At 45.9% G+C, this 23,713-nt stretch overlaps 1 protein-coding gene across 12 annotated transcripts in view; it reads right to left on the bottom strand.

Annotated features, from left to right (window-relative positions):
• Positions 1 to 21,755, bottom strand: part of NSD1 (nuclear receptor binding SET domain protein 1) — a 77,843-nt gene extending 56,088 nt beyond the window's left edge. For 4 of the 12 annotated variants that reach the window (XM_081939549.1, XM_081939551.1, XM_081939552.1 and 1 more), the window contains exons 1-2: positions 20,935 to 21,038; positions 19,037 to 19,958 (exon numbers count right to left, since the gene is read on the bottom strand). In XM_081939549.1, the coding sequence (XP_081795675.1) occupies positions 19,037 to 19,958; positions 20,935 to 21,023 (1,011 nt within the window). In that variant the 5' untranslated portion in view covers positions 21,024 to 21,038. The other 8 variants (XM_081939553.1, XM_081939550.1, XM_081939556.1 and 5 more) reach the window with 7 other exon arrangements.
• Between the last annotated feature and the right edge of the window lie 1,958 nt (positions 21,756 to 23,713).

Genomic DNA, 23,713 nt, shown 5'->3' with positions numbered 1-23,713 from the left:
CAATCAAGAAAAGGGAAAGTAGCAGACAGATGTCTATTGGGTACAGACAGAACATCTCCAAATGGAACATACTGGTCATTAAGACAATTTTCAGAGAGAACATACTGGTTACTAAGCAGAGACGCATTTCAGCAATGATGTTCTTATCATCACAAACAAGTTGTAGAAAATAGACAACCTACATGTTCAAAAGGCCACCTCGTTAATGTACATGTTCTAATGCCATTTCCTTTTATCTATAAACATTGAAACATTATATTTAACAGTGTTAGGAAATGAGAGGCACAATGAAAGTGACAAATAAATAGAACCCTTAACATAAAAAATATATACTAGTAGACTGGAAAGACAAAGTATGTAGATTTAGATTTGATTCTCTAAAGCCCCACTGACCCACTGACTATATAAAGGAATGTATAAAAAGCGTAGTTCAAAGCTAAGCTTTCTTTGCTTTTGATTTATTGTGATTATATAAAGTCAACCTTATGACCTAGCTGTAATGTATTGCATGTAAATCAGATAACTATGGTTTATTTCAGTCAAGTAACTATGTTTTTTAAATCCTGGGTTTGCTTTATTATATATATCTTACAGGATGCAAAATGCTCCTACATACAGAAGAAAATTTTAAATGTGCTACTTGTTTTAAGAGATCCCCTATTATCCTTCCCAAAAGATAAGGTGGAAAGGAAAGGGGTTTTCTAAAAGGAAAACATGGCAGAATTTTACCTTCTGTGATCCTTCACAAGACTAGGCAGCTAGTTCTTTTATCCTTTTTATAGGAACTCTGGCTTGCATTAAATTCATGTTAATTTGATTTATACTGTGAGCAACTCTGTTATTTCAAAAGTCCAAAGACGTCAAAACAATTTTAATCTAATCTGGACTATTTTCTTCATTGTCTCATTTGCTGGACTTTGGGGATCAGCATTATAAAAGTAAAGAATGGTGTGACAACATCTTGCCAGAGGATGTTTTGTCTCAAACCCCCAATGGCTTTGCTTCATTATTTAAAATTTATGCAATTTTATTTACCTAGAAAATGTATTTTAACATGGTTGAGACATAGTATAACGTGATAATGCTGTATTCTGATGGACGGAGTACCACTCTTAAGTTTTGAGTAGAATGTTGGGAGGCCAGAATGAGAAAGGGAAGAAGAGAGAGACAGAAACTACAACTGATTTAAGGTTAAACTAAATTACAATAAAATTAAAACACTGTATAAAATGTGTTTCTTTATAAAAGAAAAACTACATGTTGCCATAGTTGTGTAATGCATTGTTTCTAAAGAGCAAAGAATGACCATTGTCTTACCTTAAGGGTCCTTTTCAGGGCGCTGCAACGGAGAGTCCAAAGAAGGGTTAAACACAGCCAATCTGCCCAGAACTGAATTGAAACTTTAAGCCACGCCTCTGGTGCCGACTCTCCTCAGATTTATTCAATGAAGACGTGGAACAGTTGCGCGCTGAAACTTCAACTGGAAGTCTAATATGGAACAAGTCAAAAATAGTCCAACAACAATAACAGAAACAACAAACAACACTGTGACTTCACAAACACCAGCGGAGAATAGACCCCAGGGCGGGGTGGACTCTCCGTTGCAGCGCCCTGAAAAGGACCCTTCAGGTAAGACAATGGTCATTTTCCAGGGCGCTGCTCTGGAGAGTCCAAAGAAGGGACATGCCCAAGCTAACTGTCACTAGGGCGGGAAGGCTCAGCCATCAGGGTTGCTCCGCTGGTATGGATGCCCTGAAGAACACGCCTCCCAAAGGCCCCTTCCGCCGATGCAAAACTGTCCAGTGTGTAATTTCGGACAAATGGAGACAGAGAAGTCCAGGTGGCCGCCTTGCAGATCTCTTCAATCGGTGCCTGTGTAGACCAGGCAGCTGTGGTGGCAGCGCTTCTAGTCGAATGTGCTGTGATATTGCAAGGCACAGGAACGGACTGTAAAACGTGGGCAAGCGCAATGCAGGCTCGCAGCCATCCGCCGATGGTAGATGAAGAGACCTTCTTGCCTTGAGAAGCTGGTTGAAAGGAGACGAATAGAGATTCGGATTTCCGAAAACTGGCCGTGCGCTTGATGTATCTGCGAATAGTCCTGCGCACATCCAGCATGTGCCAGCGCTTTTCCCTCGGGTGCCGAGGATGCGGACAAAATTCTGGAAGGACCACCTCCTGCGCCCGATGAAACCCGGAATTGACCTTCGGACTGAAGGAAGGGTCCAGCCTCAGGATTACTCTGTCGTTACAAATGAGACACAAGTCCTCTCTGACTGACAGGCAGCCAGTTCCGATATGCGACGAGCAGACGTGATAGCGACCAGAAAAACCGTCTTGAATGTGAGGTGTCTGAGACTGGCCGTCTTAATGGGCTCAAACGGGGCCCCGATGAGGGACCGCACACTACATTGAGATCCCAAGATGGGTATCTGTGGACCACTGGGGGTCTCAGGTTGGTCGCTCCCCTGAGGAAACTGCGGATGGTCGGATTCCGGCCAAGAGATGCGTAGCCCTCAACTGAGAGGATGGTTGACAGGGCTGCCGCCTGGCGCCTCAGGGTGTTAGGTGCCAGGCCCTTGTCCAAACCTTCCTGCAGGAAGTCCAGGATGACAGGAACCGAAGCAAGGGGCGCAGACGTACCATGAGCCGTGCACCAGCTGGCGAAGGATTTCCAAGTGGCGTCGTAGATGCGCGTCGTGGACTGCCGTCGTGACGCTTGGATGGTGCCAATCACCTTGTCTGACAACTTGCCTCTGCTTAGGAGATCCCTCTCAGGTGCCAGACGGCCAGCTGCAGCCACTGGGGTTCTGGATGTTGAAGGGCCCCCTGGCTGAGAGAGATGTCCTGTGGAGGAATCCGCCACGGTGGTGTGATCGAAAGACTCACCAAGTCTGCAAACCAGGTTCTCCTGGGCCAGTACGGTGCTACCAGCAGCACCTCCGCCTCCTCTGCTAGGATCTTCCTGATGACTCTGGGAAGAAGAGGTAGCGGGGGGAAAGCGTAAAGCAGACCTTTCGGCCACGGGCCGTGCAGCGCGTTGACTCCTTCCGCCCTCGGGTCGTGGAACCTTGTGAAGAACCACGGAAGATGCGCGTTGGCCGCGTTGGCGAACAGGTCCACCAGCGGGAGGCCGAACCTCTGGGACAGTTGCTGGAACAGCAGCGGATGTAGACGCCACTCCGAGTGGTCGACTGTGGATCTGCTCAGCCAGTCCGCCTGGGTGTTGCGCGTGCCCGAGATGTGCTCCGCCTGAAGAGAAGGAGATACCTCTCCGCCCATCGACCCAAGAGCTCCGCCTCCTTCATCAGGGATCTGGAGCGCGTTCCCCCGTCGATTGATGTGCGCCTTGATGGCGACATTGTCTGTCATGATGCGCACGTGGTGGCCCTGAACGGTGCTCTGGAAGCGCTTCAGCGCAAGCCTGACTGCCCTCAGCTCCAGCCAGTTGATGCTGTGAGCGGCTTCGGAAGGAGACCACCTGCCCTGTGCGAGCTGGTTGTGGCAGTGGGCCCCCCAACCAAACAGGCTGGCATCCGTTGTGATGGTGAGCCTGACTGGCTCCTTGAATGGCGACCCCTTTAACAGGGCCGGAGACAACCACCACTTAGAGAGCGACGTACCTCTGCTGGAACTGGAATCAGTCTTGTTGAGCTGCTTTCGTTTGTTCTTTGATATGGAAGCAGGAGCCACTGAAGGGGACAGGGTGAAGTCTCGCCCAAGGCACGATTGACAAGCACGAGATCATCTTGCCGAGGAGCTGTGAGAGCTGAACCACCTTGACTAGACGTGACTGCTGCACCTGAACGACCATCTCCCGAAGGCTGGCCACCCTTTCCGGGGACAGGGATACCGTGCACGAGGTGGTGTCGATGGCGGCCCCTAGATGCTTCAGTCTGGTCGTGGGAACGAGATGACTTTTTTCCAGGTTGATGGTGAACCCGTGGTCCCGGAGCGCCTGCATGGTGTGTTCTAGGTCGCTGACAGCTTGTTGATGCGATGATGACAGAATGAGAACATCGTCTAGGTAACAGTGGAGTCTGACCGGACGTGACCGTAGAAAAGCCGCCACGGCTGCGAGAACCTTTGTGAATGTCCTGGGCGCCGATGACAGGCCGAATGGCATTGCCCGGTACTGGTAATGGAGGCCCGCGTAAGAGAACCTCAGGAACTTGCGGTGGGCTTTACGGATAGGGATGTGGAGGTAGGCCTCTTTGAGGTCTATGGACGTTAGTATATCGCCTGGCCTGATGCCCCCAAGATGGACTGGAGGGACTGCATCTTGAACCTGCGATATGTCACGTGGTGATTGAACCTCTTTAGATCTAATATCCCCCTCCACCCTCCTGAGTTTTTGGGGACCAGAAACAGGATGGAGTAAAACCCTCTTCCTTCCTGGCCTGCTGGGACAGGTTCTATGGCCCTGATCTCCTTGAGGTGGCTTATCTCCTGTTCCATGAGGGATCTTTTGACTAACCCTGAGGGAACTGGACACCGGATGAAGTGGCGGGGAGGGGGGGACCAGAATTCTAAAGTGAGACCCATGCGGACCGTTTGAAGAACCCACTGGTCCGACGTGGTCTGCTCCCATTTGGCGTGGAACAACTGCAACCGCCCTCCTATGGGAGCTGACCTGTGATGGTCATTTATACCTCCTAAAGGGTCGGGAACCGGAGCCCCCCTGAAATGGCCGCTTGGAGAAGGGCTGCTGGCGACCTCTGTCTCGAAAGGACTGACGGTCCTGAGACCGTTCACCCTGCTGGGGATACGCCCGATGATAGGGGACGGAGCTGGTGGAGGGCTCATTGTTCCGAAAGGCCTCCCTCCTGTAAGAGCCAGGACCTTTACGATCAGGCTTTTTGGTGACTGATGGCATCACTTTCTTTTTGTCCTTGTTTTCCACAAGGACTGGATCAAGGACCTCACCAAACAGCTTGTCCCCTTTAAAGGGGGCAGTAACAAGCTTCCATTTGGAGCGCATATCCACATTCCAGTGCCTAAGCCACAGGAGGCATCTGGAAGTAACATTAGACGCTAGGGCACGCGAGGCAAACTTAGCAGCATTCAGAGTGGCATCAGCAGTGTACTCTGTGGCTGCCATGATTTTATTGATATCCTGCCTGACTTTAACGTCCTTGGCAGGTATCTTCCTCAACAACTGCCTCAGCCACAGGAGAGCCGCCCTGGAGAAAAAGGAGGCTGAAGCGGAGGACTTAATGGCCCATGCAGCTGCCTGATGGGTCTTGTGACAAGCAGTTTCGGTTCTCTTGTCCTCAGCCTTGAGCCCCTCCAACAGGTCAGGAGGGAGCACAGAAGAGGAGGTAAGAGCCGCTACAGGGGGATCGATAGGAGGGAGCTTGAGCAGCTCCTCCAGGCTGGCATCCACCGTATATAGCTTCTTGTCATGGCTGCTGGGGGTAGCCATGGTAGCTGGCTGCGCCCACTGTCTTTGAACTAAATTGAGGAACATCTTGGGTACAGGAACTATTTCCTGGACCGAAATGGGTTCCTCAAAGAGATCCCCAGATAGATCATCAGGGTCTGCAACCACCTGAGCTGGGGGGGTGGACCCCATGTGAGTTGAGATCTTAGCCTTATCTAAAATGGTTTTGAAATTATCCAAATTAAATAAGCCTGAAAAGGCCGGCTTTTTGGCGGGGCTTGCCTCATCCCCAGAGAATTCAGCTTCCTGCCTAGGAAGAAATTCCTCTTCTTCCTCCCAGTCTGACTCATCAGAGGCCACTGAAGAATGCAGGGATGGAGGTGGAAGGCTAGGAGTCATCTCTCTGGAATCCTCCTGGGGTTGCAAATGGTGGGTCTTGCGAGTGCGCTTGCCACCTTTTCGCATGCCTGCCTCAATGCCCTGGGAAATGGCCCTGTTAATTATTTCCTGCATTTCAGTGGATAGGTTAGGCCCTTGGTCCTCAATGGGGCGAACCCTTTGAGTGGACCCGGGGATCGGCTGTTGAGGGGCTAAGGGCCCCATTGGAGCTGGTCCCTCCTCCATATCAGAGGGACAGGCAAAGAGATCAGCCTGATCAGCCATGGAATGGCCTGGAGAAGTTGCCATGGCCAAGGAATCCCCTTCTTCTTCACTATCAGAAATGGGGCCTCCCTGGGCTGGAGGAATTTCCCTGGAGGGCTCCCCAGGAGACACCGAAAGGGAAGATTGGGCCTGCTGTTGGGCTTTGGAAAACCGTTTTTCTAAGGCCTTCTGTCGCCTTAATGCATCTTTGTCTAGGCCTGAGCCCTGCTTGGGGCCATGCCTGGAGTAAGGCTTACTCCCTCTAATGGCCTCCCTGGCAGCTTTCCCGGCCTGTCTTACAGGGGCTCTGGAAGAGACACCCTCAGAAGTCTCAGGGACCTGATCTGCCATGGTAACAATCACTGGTTGGGGCAGTAGGGGGATGGGAAACCACCACTCACCACCTCCAGAAAGCCCACCGCAGCACGATGCTCCTGAGGAGACAGAGAAACTGCAAGGCCTGAAGTAGCTTGGAATTTCTTAGGCGCGAGCAGAATTCACTCCCAGCGCCTGCAGGAGAGTAAAGGAGGCGACCCAGCAGGCCACGATCCCACGCCGCTATCACTTGCTTGGATTGGGGCCCAGGTCGCCGGTCACACCGGGCAAGTCTGACTCCACGCGGCTCCTGCAAAGAGCCAGGCACCAGGCAGCTGCGGCAAAAAACTTTTAAAAGTAGAAACAGAAGGTTGCACAATCCAAAATAGCGGCCGGAACTCACCGGAGCTTTTGCGCGCCAAATTTAAAGAGGGAAGAAGCCAAAATGGCTGCCCTGGAAGCCCACGCAGCAATTTGACTTGCTAGAAGCACAAATTGCAACGGAGGGCTTCCAGTGGGAATCGGCCCCCAGTAGGGGTGCCCCAACAGCGCTGGCGTCGGCACTCCGACCCACGCGCTTCCCCCAACAGCTGCCTGTGGCTTCTAGGAGCCAGAGCAAAGCCCCGGACTCCAGGAGAGCCGAAAGGGTGAGAAAAACCCAATTAAAAAGGGAAAAAAACAAACTTAAATTTAAACTCACCAGCCTGCTCTAAAAATCCTTAAATATACTGTTTTAAAAAATTATTCTTCCTCTGGAGAGTCCAAGGAATCAATCTTAGAACTGGAGAAAATCTTAAAGCGCGTCTACTGGGCTAGCTGAATTGAAAAAATCTGAGGAGAGTCGGCACCAGAGGCGTGGCTTAAAGTTTCAATTCAGTTCTGGGCAGATTGGCTGTGTTTAACCCTTCTTTGGACTCTCCAGAGCAGCGCCCTGGAAAATTTAAGATTTTGGGCTAACTCATAATTAAACTGAAACAACACAAATGAAAAAACAGCAAATGGAAATCTTGTTTCAATCATTAATAATATAGTAACGTAGTAATGGTTTGTGGTTCTCCTTTTATAACTTTAGGACCTTTCTTTCTTCAACTCCATTCATTATTTAACATGCCTACTAGTGATTCTAATTCCAAGGAGTCCCCCCCTCCCCAATGATGTTTTAAAAGCTATAGGCACAATAGCAGTTCTCACTGCAGAGAGAGAAAAAGCTAGTATTCAATACTAACAAAACGGAATATAGCTGTACCCAATTTACTGATGCCCCATATAAAGAATCTTAGCATAGTTATTACTCCCCTAGTTGCCACAGTGCTGTGCAAGATGACGTAGCTACATATAGGGATTCAAAAATAAGCTGTTAGCACCTGCTTTAGAATCTATATATCAGCTCAATTACCGTATTTATTCGAGTATAACGCGCACACGTCTATAACGCGAACCCCTAATTTTCGATTAAAAATCGGTATAAAATTTTGTTTCACACCAAGCATTGTAATTGACAAAAAAACGTTGTTGAACACGTGCGGCCATGATAAAAATCATTTATTGACAACGTAAACTGGTATAAACACAATACCGAAATAAATAAATGCCGTCCATTTTATTGCTGATGCCGTAACATGTGAGCGAGGCGAGGAAATGAAGCGGCGACCATACAGCGGATAATAAGAATTCTCACCCCCAGTTCGGGCCGCCCACTGTACACGACGAGGGGACGTTTTTTTTTCTTCGCCCTCGCGTACAGTAAGCGGCTGCAGCCCGGAAAAGGCACAGTGCGAATTTACAATTCGCCTGCGCCCTCAATGGACCGGCCGCCACTGCCACCCCAGCCCAGCCCTCGTTTATAACGCGCACCCAAACTTTGATTTCTTTTTTTGGTAGAAAATTTTGCGCGTTATACTCGAATAAATACGGTAATGCTTTTTTTTTTTAAAAAAATCAACATTTCATGGTTGTTCAGCGGAAGCACCAGAAATTATCTGCAAACATAAAGATAGATTTCTTTATGGGAATCAAACTTAAGAGTCTTTATCACCAAAACAAGAGAGAGAAGTTCAGACAGAAGTTGAAGTCTCATTATGAATACTATTTCTATGCAACACCACTGCCTTGGGAAAGACTCCATATTTTTCTACAGAAATACTAGAATTTTCTTAAAGTAACATTTAGATGAAAATTAAAAGGAAAATGTCTTAAAAACTTCAGCACCTTGGAATGGAGAAAAAGACTTTAAGAAAGACATTGGAGAAAAAAGGCTAACAAATTTATTTTCTGAATTATCCTTTAACTGAGCCCGCAAGACACTTCAAAACTCTTAATATTTTTATATCCCAAAATACTGCCACTTACAAACTGATACATGCAACCGCGAAAGAAATACCACTATTCAAAGGAAGTTTTAGAAAGGAAAATACGTAATATTTAAACTACTGTTTCCTTAAGTACTACCTCATTTACATGTAAATTTTTCTTTCAAATTGAGTTTGACTCCTAGACAATATACATACAGTTTTGTTAGCAACCATACAGAAGTGAGTGCCTGCTGCCTTCTTTCAGGGTATTTTTTTTTCAAAGTCTTAATCTAGTCTAAAACCCTGAAATTTCCCTGTGGTCTCCCATTCAAATACTAACCAGGGCTGATACTACCTGGTTTCCAAAAGCAGTAAAAAGCAACCTTTTGTCTTCAAATTAATCCATTCATTCTGACTTTACTAACAGAAGAAAAAATTTAGTCATTTAGTGTACATATGCAATTAGGTAATCTTCTGGGCCAGAATTTTTCTCAGCAGACATTCCATTACTAATAGGTAACAATAGAAAAAAATATTCCAGGTTACTTAGAGATGTTACTAATTTTTGTTCCCCATAGTTTTAGAAAGCTTGCAACAATGTAAAATGTATGACAAGAAAAAAGAAATCTGAGGAGTAGAACATTAATTATTTCTTCTTCTTTTGGAAATAAAATAGAAATATACATTAAGCACATTTTCTATATTGGGAATAAATATTAGCTTACTACAATTAGCTATCCTTTAGTTCAGTGCTTTATATTATTTTAAAGTTATCAAATTCTAGTTTTTTTTTGTAACCCTACATAAGCCAGAAGCAGAGCAGAAAGTCACTCTAGTATACCAGATTTTAAACCCTCGACTGCCAAGCGGTCACTTAATGACGAGAGTTACGATGGACCTCGCCCAACTTACTTACAACCATTTTTGGAATTATGACAGCTATACACATCCTGTGGGTCATGTGACTGCATTTTGGGTGTTTGTCACCCAGTTTCCTTTTACAGCCATTTGCAGTGTCTCAGTCACATGATTGCATTTTGTAATGTTTTTTGCCAGTTTCCTTCACTTCCAGGAGATTGACCTGTTAAATAATGAACCATTTCTTTCTGTAACTGCACAATTAAATCTGTCTTACCCTAATTATAGAGCCCATTTTACGCACGAAGAAAATGATTATTTGGTACCTTTGAGTCAGTCTTAACTCCTAGTGACTGCCTAGAGAGGTTCCTGCAATTTTCTTGGCACAATCTTTCGGGGTGGTTTACCATTGCTTGCTTCCTTAGGACTGAAAGTGACTGGCCCAAGATCACCCAGCTGGTTGAGGGGACACTAGAAATTATTATAGTCTCCCAGTTTCTAGGCTGGTGCTTCAACTACTCCACTTTCTGAAAAAAATTACACTTTACTGAATTTTGAGTAGGAGCTAATTTATTGAAACACATTGCTTCTTTAAATATGAGAAAGGAAGTAATATTTCAGTACATCTAACTTTAAGTATAACTTGAGCTCTGTCAGAAAGTTTAATCTTAATAGTCACCATAATCCATATATATATATTTCAATTATTAAATGCCCTATGACCAAAAGTGCTGTGCTACCCCCACAAAAAAAAAACCAAGAAATACCCTGTATTTTCTGAATATAAACATTTGCCGACCTCTAACAAACATTTTTTGTGTTGTACATTCATGGGATCCAAAAATTGTGCATGAATATATACCGTTTCCCTGAAAATAAGACCTCCCGGGATAATAAGCCCAATCGGGCTTTTGAGCGCATGCACTAAAATAAGCCCTCCCCAAAAATATTGCAACACAGTAGCAGTCATGAGGTGACCATGCTCACCACCTCCTGCACCTCAAAAATAACAAGACCTCCCTGAAAATAAAGCCAAGTGCTTATTTCGGGGTTCAAAAGAAAATAAGACCCTGTCTTATTTTGGGGGAAACATGGTATTGTCCATATCATAGATGTTTTGTGATACTAATGTGAAGCAGAAGTCCATGCCTACTATCCACTGACATGCAGTCAGGTGAGGCAAGTGAGGCACAGCCTCACCGCTCTCATCATGTAAAGAAAAAAAAATGTAAAAGGAAAAAGCTGAGCTAGTTGCTGCCGTGGATGACTCTGCTTAACTGTTAAAAAAAGCCTCTAAAAAGCGCCCTCTACTATGAGGCAGGAGAACTGCATGCCTCATCTAGTCTGACTTTAGGCGTTTTATGATCACTCGAGCAGAGTTAAGCAAGGGTTAAGAGCCTAAAAATTCCTGACATAGGTGAGGCACGCAGTTCTCCTGCCTCATAATAGAGGGCGCTTTTTAGAGGCTTTTTAAACAGTTAAGCAGAGTCATCCATGGCAGCGAGGCAAAGAGCCATGCTGTAGCACACACATTTTCCCCCAGCCTCTTTCTTTTGGAAGGCTCGGATCGGCTCCCTCCGGCTTCTTTGCCTCTCCTCTCACCCCATCCTGCCAGCAGGAGGTGAGTGGGTGGGTTTTATTGCATTCCAGGCATTTCCCACCCAGACAGCAGGCTGCATTTGCAATGGTGGAGGTGTTTGGGGAAGGCAGCAGGGGAATTGGGGGGGATGGCAGAAGAGCTGCTTTCAAGCCACTGGAAAAGATATCCAATCCAACTTTTGTTTGTGTGATTGTGTGTGTGTTTGTTTGAGAGTGAGTGAGAGAGGGAAGGGGGTAGGAGAGATAGTCCAATCCAACGTGTGTGTGTGCACGTGTGTGTGCGTGTGTTTGAGAGAGGGGGAGGAAGGAAGAGAGAAACAAATGCTGTCGTTTTAAATCGGAACTGAGCATGCCTGCTGTGGAATTCTGGGAGTTGAAGTCCACAAGTCTAAAAATATTTGAAACCCACCACTGTGTCAGTGCTTCACCAGCCATAAACCTCACTGCACGTCACTGCTACTATCAATACTTTTGTCTGGCTACTCTCAAATGAAGGTCTTTAATCAACAACTAACTGGTTGAAATGGTCCTCAGCTCAGTACAGCTAAACTGATATTTTGACACAGATCTTTAACTTTCTTAACTGATATATTTCTAGCATATTTCTTCTCATCTTCATTTAACACAACAAGGAAAGCATATTATGACTTAGTTTAGCAAAAATTACTATTGACTGATAGAAAGGTCACTTGCAAAACAAGACATAATAATAGATTAAGCCTCACTTCACCTATTTTTATGATTTTCCACAAATTAATTGTGATAAGTAAACTAAAAATAGCCACTGAAAATGGAGGAATTAAACATGTGTCTTATGAACTTAAAAAGCCATTTTGCATACTTCTGAACAGAAACACAATAAACAAAGTTGTTAAGCAGTTGGTGTACAACCACAAAATAAAAGGTTTTATGCATCTCATTTATGGAATAATAATCTGAAACAGCAAAACTCACGGCCCAGGTGTGTCACACACTGGTCACGCCCACACCCGGTTTAGTAAAGGGGAAAAAATCTGCGATACATCATATGATGACACTGTGACGATGCGAGTTTGATACCCCTGATCTATTTTTTTGCCCATTTTAGCAAACCCAGAAAACACAGCTATGGAGGACTACAAATGTTTCAGAATTGAAGATATTGCTGCCACTGGTGCCTGGATTGGGTGAGGGAAGAAACTGCCTCCCCCATTATTTTCAGCAGAGATCTGCATGAAAGAAACGTCTGGATTAATCCCTAAATTCTTTATGTTTTCCAGGCCTAGCCTGGATTGTTCAATTTGTCGTAAGGAATACTGGTATAACAATACATTGTTTTTCCTCTGAAAACAATGAAGACAATCTCTCTGAATGTTACAAAGTATTATACAGCATCAACCCCCACCCACCCCCAAGATACAAGTTAGTTTTCACAAACTTCCAAGGAAGAGCAAATCCTCCCAAGAATCTCTCCAGATGCATTGGACTTAATTCTCAGCCTAATACCAAGCTGGCCGACAATTATGGGACACATTTATTGGGAAAACCACCAGTCTGTCAGAAAGTCTAGTCAAGGTACTATCTCTCTTCTGTGATTCCAACATTTTCTAAGCCATAAAGATGAGGAGTGTGCGTGGGGTGGCTGGGTGTTGTGTTATTGCACAGTTTGCAATAACAAAAAGAAGCTGACTGCCCAAGGAGAGTCCTCCAGTAATGGGTGGAGGAGCTTCACTAGGGTTTGCTCTCTTTAATTGATCTTGGGGAATACGGCCAGTTTTTTCTCCTCTTTCAAAACATTTTATTCTTAAAAGGCTCTCAGGCCACTATAAGAATACACTTAGAACCATGATGGCGAATCTATGGCATGCATGCCAGAGGTGGCACACAGAGTCCTCTCTGTGGGCACATGCGCTGTTGCCACCTGCTATTCTGGTTTCCGCCACTGAATGCATGCTTGTGCCAGAAACCCAGAGGCCAAGTTTTTTAATGTTGTACGCCGCCCTGAGTCCTTTGGGAGAAGGGCGGCATATAAATCCAATAAAACAAAACAAACAAACAAACAAACAAGTGGCCGGCATGCGCACTGGGCAGCTGGTCTTTGAGTTTGTGGGGCTCTGGCGCATGCGCGTTCCTGTTTAGGCATTCGTTGCTGAAAAAGTTCGCCACCACTGAACTAGAATCTAGATAGGACAAACACCTTTGGACAGCAATGGAGCAGAGGATCCTTTTAATCCAAAACATCAGGAAGCATCCCAGAGCAAAGACATGATCAAGGGAGGGTTTAGCAGGTAGATTTATTTCTCTCTGAATGAAAACTCTCTCACTCACAGGCCAGACTACCTGAAACATTCTCCCTCTATATTGATATAATGGGCAAACTGCTTTATTCTATACAATCAATGATGCAAAACACTATCAGTGCTTCTTAATGTTTGTGCTCTCAGTTCCCTTCTAAAATTTATGGATGATTCCCAAAAGAGCTTTTGTTTGTTGTATGGGTTACTTTTATCTTTATTTATCATATTAAAAATTAAAACTGACACATTTGCTTTCACACTGCCACTTCTTACGATTGTTTGGTGGGATTTTAATATTACATTATTAATTTATCAAATTTAGATACTGCCCATCTCACTACCCAAGTGACTCTGGGTGGTTTACAGATACAAACCATAAAACTATGTAAAAGAGACTTAATTGAAAACCAGAATGGAAACAAAGTGGAAAATAAAATAAGAATGAAGTTTAAAAGGCAACTTAAAAGGCAGAGGGAGCGCCTCCAACCACCAACCAATTTCAGGGTCACCTGTGACTCTTCAATCCCCATGCCAGATGGCAAATCCAGGTCTCTGTACTCTTCTGGAAAGCCAAAGGGGCTGGGCACAATCTCACCTCTGGAGGCAAAATATTTTATAGGGCGATGGCAATGGCAGAGGAGGCTCTTTATCTAGGTCCTGCCAGTCAAAATTATCTAACCAATCGAGCAGGTAACATACCTTCCGTGCCTGACCTGATGCAATGGGGTGATGAAATTGGGATGCTTCCTCAGATATTATTTTTCAACAGTCTGGCAAATTTTATTTTGCAGACCCTTAAGAGGTCTTAGGGGGACACTCACAGGTCCTAGAATCACATTTAAGATAAAGTAATAAATAATATTGGTTTAAATTAATTACTGTATTTTTCAGAGTATAAGACGCACCTTTTTCCCTCAGAAAAGAGGGTGAATATCTGGGTGCATCTTATACACTGAATACAGCATTTTCTGCCTCCCAAAACCCCGCCCGCTTCACCAAAATGGCTGTGCATAGCCTTTAGGCGGCTTCCAGAGTGCTGCTGGGGTCTGGGGAGGGCAGAAATGAGCAAAAAAGGGGGCATTTTTTCTCATTTTTGCTCCCCAGCCCCCAGGACTACTTTATATGCCTCCTAAAGGCTATGCCTGCCCCCCCCCTTTTTTTGCCTTTTCAAAATCTTGGTGCGACATACTCTGAAAAATATGGTAAAAGGCTATTTCTACAACATTTTGTAAATAATGCTGATTAATTTTGAACTAAAACTTAATAAGTGTGCTATTAATATATTTAGCATGAACCTACAAAATTATTTTTACCTGTCCATTATGTTTGTCGGAAGGTCTCATTAGTTATGGGCAGAGTACGTGGGGTAGAATGGAAACAATTTATTTTTAGGAAGCCCTTCATAATTTGAGTGGTAGTAAACAGAAACAGATGCAGAAAAGATGACCTCAGTGAAATTTTTGCATAGAGAAATCTGAGATGGGATCTCCCAGGGGCACAGACTACAGATCCCCCCCAGCCACAAGAATATGTCAGATCCCCATTACTGGTTTAAATGATAGATAGATGATAGATGATAGATAGATAGATAGATAGATAGATAGATAGATAGATAGATAGATAGATAGATGATAGATAGATAAATTTTCCTCCGAATAAAATATTACAAAATTTTACTTAAAGAGAAATAGAGAAAAATAATAGGAAAGAAAAAAGAAATGAAGTTGAAATGAATGAAAGAGATAATAAAAAGTGGTTTTTAATATACTTAATAGCAATTATAAGAATATTTGTATTTTATCCCCTTTTACTAAGGTTATATCAAAGTTTCTTTCTTTCCATAATCTACATTTTCCAATCATAAGGTTAATAAACCATCAAATTATTTTTTCTTTTTCGCAGCAAAAAATAATATCCACTATTATTCTACACAGAAAAGCAACAGTTCTACATATGAGTTTATTACAAGGGATTCAGGCTTCAAATAATAGCGATCTTTAGTATCCCATTGAAACACTACAGGCCACATGCTTCTGCACTCACCTAAGCTCCATACAAATTTAAAGGTCCCATTTCAAGTTTGTCACAGGCTGTAAGTCAGCGATGGCGAACCTTTTTTGGCTCGCGTGCCATAAGTGGGGGGAGCACAGGGGGGTAGTGTGTAGGCGTGCCAACCCATAATGCAATGCGTGACCTGCCCAGTGCACATGCACACACTACAGGCACGACCCCCCCGTTTTTTCATGCTTTTTTTGCCCTCCCCAGGCTCCAGAGGCTTTATAGGAGCCTGGGGAGGGCAAAAACAGCCTCCCCCGCCCCTCCGGAAGCCCTCTGGAGGCTTCAGGGACCTTCAGGACGATTCCCTGAAGCCTACGGAGCAATCAAAATGAACCTCCGAGCAAACTGGAAGTGACTTCCGGTTTGCTCGGAGGGTCGTTTTGAGCGCTCTGAAGGCTTGAGGGACATTCAGGACGCTTCCCTGAAGCCTCCGGAGCAGTCAAAACGACCCTCCAAGGAAACCGGAAGTCCGTTCCCAAATTTCCGGTTTGCCCATAGGGCCGGTTTTTTGCACTCCGGAGGCTTCAGGGAAGCTCATGAAGCCTCCGGGGGGGCGGGAAGGCTCTTTTCGCCCTCCCCAGGTGCCTATAAAGGCTCTGGAGCCTGGGGAGGGCAAAAAATGGCTTTAAAAAAGGGTGAACTCAGCTGGCAGGGCACAGCCTCGCGTGCCCTGACAAATGGTTCCGCATGCCACAGGTTCGCCATCACTGCTATAAGTAGTCCTCGTCTTATGACCATAACTGGAACTGGAAAATATGTCGTTAAGCAGTTTGGTCATTAAGCAAAGCATCATGACTGCACTTAATTGTGTTGGTTGAATGATACATCACGATTGTGATCTGTGATCTACCCTGCCAGCTTCTTCGCTAACTTTTCAGACCCTGTTGGGAAGATCACAAATGGCAATCACGTGACTCACACGAATCACATGACTAAAAAACTGTTGTAAATGTAAGCTGGTTGCCAAGCATCCAGACTTAAATCATGTAACTGCAGGAACACTAAGACAGTTATAAGTTTGAGGGCTCATCATAACTTCAAATAGTCACTAACAAAGGTTACAAAGAAATGGTGGTAACACCTATAAAGGTTTCTACTTTCTTCAAGTATGAGAACTCATACCATTAACCATAATGTAATCCTTATTAACTCTTCTTAGATAAAATACTACTTTCAGTTGAATGGAAGAGGAAACTACCCTTTGTAACAGGTTGTTAATAACTGCTTAGAATTTACTTGGTTTATTATTATTAATATATAAACTCACGAAAGTGATCCAGTAAACTAACATACTTTTAGTCTGATTTAACCTTAGGCAAAACATTTTAAAAGAGAATTGTAATACTGAATTCCAAAAGGCAAAAGTCTTTTTAAAAAAAGATTTCTTACTTTTCTCTATCTCAACAGCATCCCACACAAGCAAGCTGTGTTCATCCAAATATGCTTCTTAAAACCACCACAGGACCTAATCATGGACACTCAAGACTTAGAAGGCTCAAGAGAACAGAGATTCTAACTCAAAACAGTAGACACAAAGCAATTTGGAAATGAAACTTGTAATTATATTCAGGACAGTAATATTCCTATGACTAACTCTTGCATTGCTTGTCCTTTGCACCTCACTTTAATAAAAAGCCAAACATTTTAATGCAAGCAGTTACAAATAGTAGCAACCTCATAAAATAACTACTTCAGAGATATTCTTATTTGGTCTTGCATAGGAATGTCACTTGTAGGATTATGCTTGCTTTATTTAAAACAATAAATAAGGTCCTTTAGTCAGATCAATTTCACCTATCCACAAATATAATAAATTACTCAATTCATATAATTCAGCTGGATGATTGCTTTAAGAACCTCACATATCTATATGTGCGCTTAATAGTTGAAATAACCACTTCATGCAATGAGGTATAAATCCTGCTGCAAAAATATTATTGGGTTGGCTGCTGTTTTTAGATGCAACAACTTTTCCCCTGAATTACCTAGCCTTCCGTAAAGTAGCAATTGATATGAACAACATGTCAATGTTACAGTTGAAGATAAAACAATTCTTATAGCAGCACTTGGTACAAATACATTGTTTGCATCCCACAAAAACTCATAATAGCCTGGTTCACATAACAAGCAAATTCAAAAAAATCCCACCATATGTCCAAACTTAGAGGTGGAGTGTATGTGTGTACATGTGTACCAGACAACTGTTCCTAATCCTTTTCTCATTTACCAAGAAATAGGTTCCATTTAATTACATGGAATGTACTTCTGAATGGGCAAATGCAGAATTGTTCTATTATATCACACTCTTTTTTCTATTTATTTACTGCCTCAGCACAACCTTTGCAAACCAACCACAATGAAAATTCTTAAGCCAATCCCTGTGTTTATTCTTTAATACTTCCACTCACAACAATGAATATAGGGCCACAGCAAAACATAATTATTTGCAAAATTACTCCTGAAAAGTAAACTTTTGATTCCAGGTATTATTAGTATCATGGCTGTCATTCCCAATCAATTCCGGGCCCATGAACTGATCAACTTCTTATAACTATAAAAAAAATGTAATCTTCAAACCTATTTTTTTAGTTAAATCTTTCTAGTTTTACTAAAATAATATATTTCCCCCTGCTTCATGTTATTTTACCCTGATATATTTGCATGGCTACCTGGTATGTGACACTTGTTGACATCAATGTATACTATACAATGTATAGTATACCACACAATATCAGTTTGTTGTATCATATGTATATGCACTAAAAAGACAAAACTGACAGCAAGTATCTGAAATGTGTTTCTATGCAAAAGAAATGCTCAAAATTACACTTATTTTCATATTTTTGCTATTACTCTTGCAGTGACTTTTATGTGAAACGGTTGTACCAACCTTGTAAATCAAATTAGAAATGCACGAATACCTTTCAGCTCGTAGAACTGGTTTATCTTTCACTGATTTAAAGATAACCTACACTCACAAATTACAATGAACTATAGAAATTAATTCTATAGACAAATGTTCTATCCAAAGAATATTTTGGCTTTAAAGTAGTTTTGAAATTCCAGATTTATACTAATAATTGAAACCATAAGCAGGAAGAAAAAAATGTTGCAAATGAAAAAAAATTAAAAAATAATTAAAATAATCAATAAAATATCACATCCCAATTCTGGCAAACGGTTGTCAATAAGAAGCAAGAAAAGCTGGGAATTCCTATAGAAGAAAAAAAACAACAGATTCAATCCTGCTTCTGTATTAAGTTACTTTTCAATATGCCAACTTTGATGATTATGTGCCAGGCAGAATAAGCTACATTTGTACTATTCACTTTACTAAATCATTCCCATTTCAATTTTCATCAGAAACACATAAGCAGATATATGGAAAAAATCTGCCCCACAACAACTTTCTTCAGCCTAATGTCTTCCAGATGGAATTAAATTTTAGCATCCTAGTTCAGACAGTTAATGGTTCTAAGAACAAGACTATCTGGAGGGCACCAGGTTGCAGAAGGCTGCTCCTTAACTGACTGACCTTCCTCCCCTCTATTTGTGCTTCTCTAAAGCAGCAGGTGGCCACAGTAAAATAAATTTCCAGAAAACTTATTTGGTACCCCAAGGCTGCTTACAGATGGTAATCCTGGAGTTGGTGGATTTGAAGTAATTGAAGATTCAAGCCTTTCTATCAAGTTTCCTAAGTTGATGGGAGTCGGATTTGGATCTTCCTTTTCAGATACTTTCATGAGACCGAATTGGTTTTCTTTTCTCAGATCAGCATCTCCAGGTAAATAAGGCATTGAGGGTAGATCCATTTTTTCAGTCCTGCTCCCTATAGCCGACTCTTGGTAAGAATTATTTTGTACATGCTTTGGAGAACAAACTGGGGTTGATAAGAGGGCAGAAATGGTCTCATTGTGTCTAAATTCTACACAGTCCCCTAGATGGAGGTCTGCCCTGTTTTCAGAGTCGGTTTTCTTACTGCAGGTGGCTGTAGCTCTATTTGCCATCCTCAAGAGAATTTCTTCCTGTGGATTTTCCTCAGCTATGATGAAGGAGGTTTCTGAATCCTCCTCCTTGTCTTCCTCGGATGAAGAAAAAGAGTCAAAATCCAGAATCCTGACAGAATCCTGCAGAGGGTAGTCTCTGGAGCCATCTAACGACAACGACGAACTGCAAAGCTCCAGGGAGTCCCGGCTGGAGTCGTTCATTTCCAGCTCCTGCAAGGAATCAGAGCCATCTTTTGAGCTATTGAAATATTCAGCATTGCCCATGGAGGCCAAATCCTGCAGCCTGCGCAGCGGGATATAAAAGGAGGAAGGCTCTTGACCGAATGCAGCCTCGGACGCTGCTGGAGGAACCCCCACGGGGCACCCATTAGGGAGCTCGGGGCTACCGCTCCGACCCTCCCCCACGTAGGGGCTGCTGTCCCCGTCCTCCTCCAGCGCGTCTAGCCCCAAAGGAGCGGCGAGAGAGAAACCGGCCAACCCCTCCTGCTCACTTCGCAGGCCTGATCCATTCTGCGAGACGGGCATCAACCTGTGAAGTAAACACAGCAACAATGGGGTCAGCCAAGCCCTCCATGGCCTTGTTCTCCAAAATGGCAGCCATTCCTCCTGCTCCTCCTCCTTTTCTCGGCGGCCGCTGCCGCGGCAGAGGCCCGACAGCCGCCTTCTGTTCTGGCCCGGAGGCCGCAGAACGTCTAACAAGCCGGGTGCGGGCTCCTTCCCCCGACTCTCCACTTCCAGCAACGTTGCCTCCTAATCGCTACAACCTGACGTTGCCTTCATAACAAGGGCAGCATCCATCCTGCTGTTGCTTGCCGGGAGCACCGCAGAGCAGAGCAGGCCTGGCCTGGCCTTGCCGCACTCCCCGCCCCACCTCCCCGAAAGCTCCAGCTGCTACACAGTGAACGGTCGAGCAAAGGCTTCTGGACTTTTCATCCCTCCTCCTTTTCCTACCGCCCGGCTTCCCTACTAGGCCCGACAGAAGCGAGCAAGGATTGCCCCCCCTCCCCTTTGCAAAGGCCCATCTGGAGTGGGCTGCAGCGCCCTTGCCATGTCCGGATGGAATTTGGCTGAAGAAAACGCTTTAAAGCCTTTTTTGGAGAACGGGGAAGTCGTTCCTGAAATTTACCTGCCCCCTCCCTCAGTGCGGGGCCAAAACGAAGAGCCGACTTGGCTCCTCCGGCCCCTACCCGCTCCGACTCCAGCACAGCAGCCTGCCGGCCTCTTGCGCTTAGCTTGCTTGCTCGCTCGCTCTTTTCCGCTCAGGCGCGCTCCCGCTGCAGGCGCGCCGCCGCCGCCGCCACTGCTGTCCCCCGTGCGCGCTCGCGCGCGCCCCCTGACTGACTCTTGGGGTTCAGCAGCTGCAAACGCGGCGCTGTCCAATCAGAGCGGGCGCGCCCGCTCCTGTCCCCTTTGGGCACCACACGGCCCTGTGTGCTTGTCGCTGCCCCCTAGTGCTCACTGCTGCAGCCCCTCCTGCCCCACTTCTTGCTCCTTCCACTGACTACCTCCTCAGCCTGCTCCCGAGGGCTGGTAGTGGGCGAGCAATTCTGCCCGGCCTAACCTCGGCCTCCCTCCCTTCCTTCCCACGGCACATGGCGCCGCAGCTCTCCTCTCTGCCCGCGCTGGACAAGCCCTGCCTTTCCCGCGCCCAGCGCCAGCACCCGTCCTTCCACGCAGCCTAAACGAGTCGTTTCGTACCAAGCCACCCCAGGCAGGGCGCCGCCTGCGAGGCCAGGCCTTTGCTAGCTCCCCCGCCAAGTGGTGCGGGAGAGAGCACGAGCAAGCGAGCGAGCAAAGATGGTGGCTGTTCAGCTCGTCCACCCACCCGCTGGGCAGCCGCCGCTTTCCTCGCCAGCCTGAAATAAGGGGAGGGGGGAGTCCTCCTGACGCCCCGTGACCACCAGCCAACCGGGCTTAGTGCAGTCCCGGGGTTCTCTCCGGTGCACGTGGTGCCGCCGAGTCTGAGCTGCCCTTCGCCACATCTATGGGATTGACCAGGGCTTCTGGCCGACCTCGTAAACCTATTCCGCTTCGGGAGGGGGAGGGGGAGGAAAACCGGGTGGGCTTTCTGCCCCTGAGATTAGGAGCAGGACGTAGCCAGGCCGCCCCCGTATTCGCGCCCAAACAATGAGGGAAATTGTGCAGGTCAACTTGTTCCCTCTTCGCGGCCAACAATGGGGTGGCGGGTGAAGAAAAGCTCCGTCGCTATTCTTTTCTCTTCCCCCCACCGCCCCACCTCCTACGCCGATTAAGGGAGGGGAGCCGTCTCTCCTTAAATAAACGGCTGGGCTGTGGCGAGAGATCTGGCTGCCTTTTGGCCCCCGCCAAATTCTAAAAGGACCCTGTTCTCCCAGAGACGGGAGCAGGGCCACACTGCCCCCGAGAACCGTGGGGTAGCAGAGGAAGACGAGGCTAGGTTCTCGTCTGCAGAACGAAACCAGGCCGCTCCCCAACCCCTCAAGGGGGGAGGGGGGAGATCCACTCCCCAGCCAATGGCTTGCCCAGCAGTGAGGTTGGGTGGCTGTTCTTCTTCCTCCCCACAGATTGGATGAAGCGTCTCCCGCCTGACTTGGGGAGAGAAGCCCGCTCTACTGCTGCGGGCGCTGAAAGGGCCACCCCCGCTGCCGCAGCTGGTCTCCGGGGCCAGCGAGAACGTCGCGTGCCTGTTGCCTTCGGCAGCGCTGCTTCTTCCTGATGTGGGGCGAAGGCGGCCGGGGAGCCTCGCAGGGGACCCACCGCAGCGCAGCCACCACGGCCCAATCCCCAAACTCCGGCGGGAGGTGGTGCGGCGCAGACCCCGAACGACGGCCCAGTTACCCAGGCTCCGGCTTCCCCGCTCCTTCGCGGCCGCTGCAGCTCCTTGACATCGGTCAAGAGCGGCGGGCCTTGACCGTGTGGTTCTCCCTTCCCGTTTCCGCGTGCAGCTCCGGCTTCGCCTGGGAGCAGAATGCAGTCGCCCCCGCCCGGCACCCCCCCCCCCACCTGCTTTGTACAGCAGTCATTGGAGTTGCGAGCCAAGCCGAGCCAAACCTTCCCAGGGCGCTCGCACTCAACGCACACACTCCTGGCAGCCCCCGTGCGGCTCCCAAGCCCCTCCAGACGGGCTGAAGCGGGAGGGGTGGATTGGCTCGTTCGGTCTACCTGAAATCCTCGCCGGCGAATTTCGTCCGCAGGAAGCAAGCAGCCTTGCTGAAGAGGGAACCGGGACCTCCGGTTTCTTATTAATCCTTATTTCTATTTGATATGTTCATTTATATATTTAAATGGGATCGGCTTCAGCGAAATTCTCTTCCCTTGCTGTGGGTGAGCAGGCAAGAAGCAAGCCCCAGTCAAGCAAAGAGGGGAGGCGATTGTGTCCAAGGCCATCTCCCAGCTTCTGCTCTTTGCTGCCTTGAAAGAGCTTGTTTGCTCTTAGTACTAGTTTTCCAGAGGAAAAAACTCTTGTGTGGAGGAGTTGCCATTCAAGGATAGGCTGGCATGGGGGAGATGGGGTATACCCACAAGTGGACTAACCTGCTACATTCTGACATCTTGGATCGGGCTTTTTAAAATATCCCCACTAAAAGCGAAGCACACTGCAGATTGCACAGAAAGATTTCATTTTGCCACTGTCAATTTGAACAAGCCTGGGCAAATCACAAACTTTTATTCTGAAACTACCATCTCAGATGGAACTCGTGCTCGTAACCTTGGCACAAATAAAGTTCTAAAAGAGGATGTTTTCCTACTTTTGTCATTACCGAGCATCATTTTGTTTAAATTGCAGCTGCTGAGGCCTCAGAATAGACAAATGATGGTTCCAAACTAGAATGTGCCCTAGTGGTCCAGGTCAGTCTTCTCTGAACTGACTCCCCCCAGAAACATCAGGGCTGCAGTGCAAAGAATGCCTCACCAGCTAGAATTTGGAAAGTTGCCGCCCCAATAAAGTTTGGACTAGCAGAAGATGTATCCAGTTGCAGGACGTTGGTCTAAATAAACTAATGATCTGATTAAGGAAGTTTTGTATTTTCTAATACCAGTAGACCATCCTTTCCTGTTACGTATTTTTGGCCAGAATGCAAACTGATCTAAATAAAACAAATATTTTAATCCCCCTCTTCCACAAATATTCCTGTATGAAATAGAAATTGACAGTATTGTTCTCTGAAGTGGTTACTGATTGCAAGCTGTCCTGAACCGGATTCTGAAGAGTATAATGGAAATTGGCATCTGGAGAGCAAGAAATTGGGAAAGAATGGTCCACATAGAATAAAAAGAGCTACCACTCCCTCCCCCCAGTCTCTG

Source organism: Natrix helvetica (assembly GCF_964273705.1).
Source record: "Natrix helvetica genome assembly, chromosome: 1".
NCBI lineage: Eukaryota > Metazoa > Chordata > Lepidosauria > Squamata > Natricidae > Natrix > Natrix helvetica.
Note: the sequence above shows the minus strand (reverse complement) of the source record. Positions and strands in the feature narration are given on the sequence as shown.